This window comes from Passer montanus, unplaced genomic scaffold, assembly GCF_014805655.1.
Source record: "Passer montanus isolate IOZ18808 unplaced genomic scaffold, ASM1480565v1 scaffold114, whole genome shotgun sequence".
NCBI classification, from domain to species: Eukaryota; Metazoa; Chordata; class Aves; order Passeriformes; family Passeridae; genus Passer; species Passer montanus.
Window position 1 is genome coordinate 930,412 of NW_024358058.1, and position 6,000 is coordinate 936,411.

Below are 6,000 nucleotides of genomic sequence, written 5' to 3' on the forward strand. Positions count from 1 at the left end.
TCCCAGAGCCAACTGAGGAGCTTATTCCAGAGCAGGACTGGCCACGGAATTCCCAAGCCAGGAACCCCAGCAGAGGCTCCTCCAGGAGAAGAGACCAAGAGGGGCTCACAGTGCTGAGGTCACTGCAGCAAAAAAACCCTGTCCCACCTCCACCTGCACATTCCAGGAGAGAAGTGAAGTGGGGGCACCACCACAAGGGCAAACACTTGGAAGAGGCAGGAATGCAAAGCCTCCCTTTTCTTAGGGGCTGTTTCAAAATTACATCATCAACCCACAGCTGTAAATCCAAAGCTGCCTCTGTGCCCTCTCCCCAGCTTTGGAAGGGGAAGCTTTGTCCCCCTCTGTCAGGTTGTTGTTTTTATTTTGTTCCTAACATACGTGGCATTCATAGCTCATTATGAAAATAATTAACTGTTAGAAGAGAGGCAATGCTAGGATATTAAAAATTAGAAAGATCACCCATGCCACTTGAACAGTAATTATTTGAATTTTAACAGATACTTGCCCAAGAATGCAGAAGGTATTTTCAGGAGTGTGTTTCTTGCTCTTGTAGCAAAATAAATATAGCAAATCAGTTCTACACTAATTCTAGGGTTAATTAGCAATAATTCCATCACTGGAGAGTGTGTTTCTTGCTCTTGTAGCAAAAGAAATATAGCAATTAAATCAGTTCTACACTAATTCTAGGGTTAATTAGCAATAATTCCATCACTGGAAATGCTGCATGGAGAACAAGGAGCTGAACAATCCCCAAACAAATCCAAAGTCTGTATGGTCCTTGCAGAGCTGCCTGTGCACACAGCTGGGATTTTCAATGTTTTTCTCCTTTCAGTATCTCATCTCACCTGCTGGGCACACCTCTGCCACTGGGGCTGTGTAAAGGTGACTGTCACCACTGACTGCCAGCTCGGGGATCCCGGGGTTCCCAGAGGGATGGACACCACAGACCTCCAGCTTCAGCCTTCCCAAAGATCTCCAAGCCATGGGAGCAGGTCACTCAGCCACGGGAAAAGGCAAAACCAGGGAATTTCTGAAGCAGCAGGTTACACCCGTCCTGCCCAGGTGTGTCACACAGGTAAAGAAAGAGCAGGGACTGAGCTGTCCAGAGCTGAGCTTACAATCCTGCTGCTGTGCAAGGACAGGCTGACAGAACACCCACTTCCCAAGAATATCCACTTCCCAGCCACAATTTGGCTGGAAATGGATCAGTATCAACACCCCTAGGTATGGCAGAGGGCTGCTGCTGTCACAGCTGCACTCCCAGCACCCTGAGGTCAAGGTGAGGCTCTGGCCTCCTGCGGGTCAGTCAGGAGCACTGCTGGGGCAGGGATGGGACAGCCTGAGGAATCAGCCCTGTTATCCATTATTCCATATCCCAAGGAAGCTGCCCCAAGGCTGCCAGAGCTCCAGGATCGTTGGGTCACTGCTCTCAGGGATGCTCAGGGTGGGCTTGTTGGGGTGGCTGTGCAGGGACAGGGGCTGGGCTGATCATCCCTGAGGGTCCCTTCCCACTCAGGGTCTTCCAGGATTCTGTGATTGCATCTCAGTGGACAGAGAAGCAAAGGCAGTTTTTTGCATGTGAAAATTATATTCTTTGCCCCAAATTAATTAATAATGATGATGCTGAAGGAATGTTGTCACCTTATTGCAAAAGCTCTATACCTTCTTGGAGATTTCTTATGAGCAGCTCCTTGCAGCACTTCACACAAACTTCCAACAAACTCCATCTAACTCCTCGACCAGCCAACCTGCTCTTTTACAATACCCATCCTAACTGGATCTAGCTGTGCCCTATTAAAGGCAGGCCTGTTCCTAATTCTTGGTAATTAAATAGCTGTAACCCCTTAGGGGTGAGATTGCCTTCATCACTATCTCTGTTCTCCTACATTCCATCCATCCACAAAGCAACACTAAGAAATTCTCCTGTTAGTTAATTAATTAATCCAATGTCCTGCACAGTGCCACTGTTTGGGCAGGTTTTCCACCAGTTTTCCATAGAAACATCCCTGAGGGTGACACAGCCCTGACAGTGACCCACGGGCAGCACAGCCACAACTGGGATTTTCCCCTAAAGAGATTCAAACCTTGCATTACAGCCAAACATTCTAGTAAGATGAAATTGGGCACTAAGCAGAGACAAACCAGTGACCCTGCTCTCACACAGAGGAAGTTTGTTTGTAAATTCTTGTCTTTGTGAAAAGGGATGAACTTTTCCCCCTGAGTCTGAGTCATCTGTGGCTGAGTGGCAGAGACCAAAGCAAAATAATCCTCATTCTTCCTTTTCCTAACAGCTAAAAACTCTCATCTAAAGGGTTGTGGTAGTGGTTTTCTAACAGCTAAGAACTCTCACCTAAAGCCTTGTGTTTGTGGAGTTGTTTCATCACCAATTTCAGTTCACAAATAAATAGTTTATTTTTCTACTTAAACCCCAAATTAAGAACTGAGCAGTTCTCTGAACCCCTGGTTTTCATCCTGGTACAAAGAAAGACACCCAGGATTTGGGGCCTGCCTTCCTCAAGCCCCTAGATAAAGCCAGAAAAGCTTAAAAACCAGACCATTTAAGGGGTCCATGAATTGATGTTAAAAACCCCAAATCCTTTCTTTAAACCTAATTTGAGGAATCTCATGAAACCATGAAACTCTGCAGTATTGGCTGTGAAAAGTTAACTGCATCCAAGAGGCCACAGTGATCCAGGAATGATGAGCCTAAAATCAACACATCCCTAAGAGTAGCTCAAGAGCTGTAATTGATATAAATAAATCATCAAGCCCAGTATCCTAGCAGCCAGTGCTTGATTCCTGAGGAACCTGCACAAGAAAAGAGGCAAACATGTGGCAGATCTGCCTCAGGACACACAGTCCAAGAAGCTGAAGATGTAACACAGTGCCCAGAGCAGCTGTGGCTGCCCCTGGATCCCTGGCAGTGTCCAAGGCCAGGCTGGGCAGGGCTTGGAGCAGCCTGGGACAGTGCCAGGTGTGCCAACCCAAACCAGTCTGTGATTCCATGATTCTGTAACTCAAAACCAAACCAGGAGTCTGGTCTCAAGAATGTGGACTAAGAAGGTAAGACACACACACACAATCCCAAAAACCCAAGCCCCACAAAAACCATTCACTTGGTTTATTTGGTAGACCAGGTTTATAAATTACTCCCATCAAGGCAAGATGTGCTGGGAAAGTGCTCAGAGGAAGTGGTCAGTGAGGGTGAATTTGCTCACAGCTGTTCATGGGAGAGACGGACAGACAGACAGACCACAGCTTGCTGCAGAGTCTGTACTGCTTTCAGGGTCACCCAGCGGGGTCTCAGCGGACGGAAGGCTCCCAACACTCTCCAGCAACAGAATCCTACAACAAACACAGAGCAGTCGTTAAGCAGAGCCTCCTGCACACAGCCACAGCAGCCAACAGGAGAGACTTCAAAAGGCTCCAGGATCCAGGCTGGAAGTTTCAGGCACAGGAGCTGATCCAGGTGTGGCTGGGCAGGCCTGGAGTCCCTCTGGAAGGGAGCACAGGCCACCACAGACACATCCCCTTTCTCTGTTCCTCTTTCCAGACACACAAAGTTCCTACTCCAAAATGGGAAACACAGGCTGTGGGCTCAGGAATAGAGCTGTGTTCCTACTACTGACAATTTTTAAGGAAGGAAAGCCCTCAGAAGGTAATTTAATTGCCTCTACATAACCTGAGAGCTTTTCCACTTGGGAACTTTTCTCCATCCAGGCTGGACAGGGCTTGGAGAGCCCGGGATAGTGGAAGGTGTCCCTGCCCATGGGACTGAATGGGCTCTGAGGCCCCTTCCCACCCAAACCACTGGGTGATTTTATGGTTCTATGACTTGTCTGTAAACATCACAATGACCCAAAATGCCTCCAGTTCAGCTGACTTCCAAGACAAGTTTCATTCCTCTCTTGGTTACAGAAGGATCTGTGCAATACGAAGTTTGCAAACAGTAAATTGTTTAAACTGCAACAATTATTGCTGGAAAAGGACTTAAAAAGTACTGCCTGTGCTTTCCAAACTGACTTCCCTACAAAATACTGTGTAGCTGGAACACAAATAGCTCACTTTCACTAATCAACATTTCAATGTAACTGTTATTCTGACCAGAAAAAACAAACCCTGAGGTGGACAGAGTTTCCTCAGGACTCAGAGTTTCTCCATTAGCATCCTTTAATGAATGGAAAAATCTTCCTGACTCTCTTCTGTCTGCAGTAAGGAATAAAGAAATCCAAAGCCTGCCCACTAGAAAGAATATGCAGTTAGAGCCCCTACAGAAGGATTGTCTAACTGCTGCTCCAGCTTTAGGAATGGTCAGACTTTCAGAACATTCAGAACAGCACTTCTGATAGGCATTTAAAGAAGAAACAAAACCTTGAGAAAGCAAATCTTCCAAGGAATTTGTGGAATACAATAACCAGCTCTGAAAATTCAATTTACTTTTAATACCACATACAAGGAGCAGAAAGGAGTCTGAATTTGCCTAGCCACAAAACAAGTCCAGACCTTTTAGCTCTTCTGCTCAGGAACAGAAGTAAACAGATAAGTCAAAAGTTCCAAATTAGCCTGATTTGACCTCCTAAGAACTGCATTATGTTGTAAAGACCTGCTGCTTGCAAAATATTCATTTGAAAAACATATTCCAATGAATATTCCATCCTTCTGGTGCTCTGTGAAGCACCATTTAAAAATAGAGAAAAATATGATTGTTCCCCAGGCAAAGAAGAAATATCCACTGTCACAACAATACAGGGCTATTGTGTTGGTGTTCAAGTGTTGCAGGCTAGGTTGTCCTGGACAGATCTTGGAGCAACCTGGGATAGTGGAGGTGTCCCTGCCCATGACAGGGACTGAACAGGGTGAGCTCTAAGGTCCTTCCAACCCAAACCCATCTGGGATTCTGTGATTTTATAATTCTATTGATTAAGCTACAAGATGTACAACCAAAACTCACCATTAGAGGGAAGCTCAGTCTTCAGTTTTGAACTTGCCGCCGATGTAGGGAACGTACTGCAAGACCAGCTTCCAGTCTGTGGCCCAGATCACACCAACGCCAGCCACACCACCCCATGTCACCAGGGTGGGGGTCCTAAAGGGCAGACACACCCAGGGAAACAACAAATTACCACTGTGAAAGGCCTGGCAGATGCTCGTGGCTGAGGTACCTGAGAAAGTCACCTCAATCAGGAAAAGAGCTTAGAATTCCAGAATACCCTGAGCTGGAAGGGACCCTCAGGGATGCTCAGGGCAGCCCCTGGCCCTGCACAGCCACCCCAACAGCCCCACCCTGAGCAGCCCTGGCAGCGCTGTCCAAACGCTCCTGGAGCTCTGGCAGCCTTGGGGCCGGGACCATTCCCTGGGCAGCCTGGGCAGTGCCAGCACCCTCGGGGGCAAGAGCCTTGCCCTGAGCTCCATGCCAAGCCCTGGCACAGCTCGAGGAGCCTCCCCTCAGTCTCCTGTGCTCCAGCTGAACGAGCCAAGTGCCCTCAGCCGCCCCTCAGAGCCTTCCCGAGCTCTGGTCCCAGGTGGGCCGCAAGCCCTTTCCGCGGCTCTCGGCCCCTCAGCCCGGCCCGAGCGCTGCTCCGCACCCCAGCACCCTCAGCGACCCTCACAGGGCGCGGAAGGAACGGGGAGGCCTCGGGCAGAGGTCGCGAAGGGGCCGGGATGCCCTTCAGGCTCCCACAGAGCGCGCTGAGTGCGCGGCCGTGCGCGGAGGACGCGGTGAGGAGAGCGCGGAGCCCCGGGCCGGGCGGACAGCCCCGGGCCGGGCGAGCAGAGCCCGGCTCGGAGCGGACAGAGAGCCCGGGGCGGAAGCGGGCAGGCGCGGGCAGCCCCAGCGCGGCGCGGGCAGCCCGGCAGCTCCTCACCAGGTCCGCAGCAGTTGCGCGTAGCGCGGCCCCAGCAGCTGGCTCAACATGGCGATGGCGCCGCCTCACAAAGTGACCCCGAGCGGCGGCGGCGGCGCTGCGAGCACGCGCGGGGCTGCAGCGGGGCGGGGCTGGG

The 6,000-nt window shown here is 50.0% G+C and overlaps 1 protein-coding gene across 1 annotated transcript; it reads right to left on the reverse strand.

The window, feature by feature from the left end:
• Positions 1 to 3,102: 3,102 nt before the first annotated feature.
• On the reverse strand, positions 3,103 to 6,000 carry LOC120496402 (cytochrome b-c1 complex subunit 10). The gene is made up of 3 exons (XM_039696814.1): positions 5,865 to 6,000; positions 4,952 to 5,086; positions 3,103 to 3,345 (listed from the first exon to the last, which is right to left on the reverse strand). Exons 1-2 carry the CDS (start codon positions 5,912 to 5,914, stop codon positions 4,966 to 4,968), a joined length of 171 nt encoding a protein of 56 aa, XP_039552748.1. The 5' UTR covers positions 5,915 to 6,000; the 3' UTR covers positions 3,103 to 3,345; positions 4,952 to 4,965.

Coding starts and splice junctions, on each gene's coding strand:
- LOC120496402 (XM_039696814.1), bottom strand. CDS start 5,914: ATGTTGAGCCAGCTGCTGGGGCCGCGCTACGCGCAACTGCTGCGGACC. Junction 5,087..5,864: donor GCGCAACTGCTGCGGACCTG/GTGAGGAGCTGC, acceptor TCTGCCCTTTAG/GACCCCCACCCTGGTGACAT.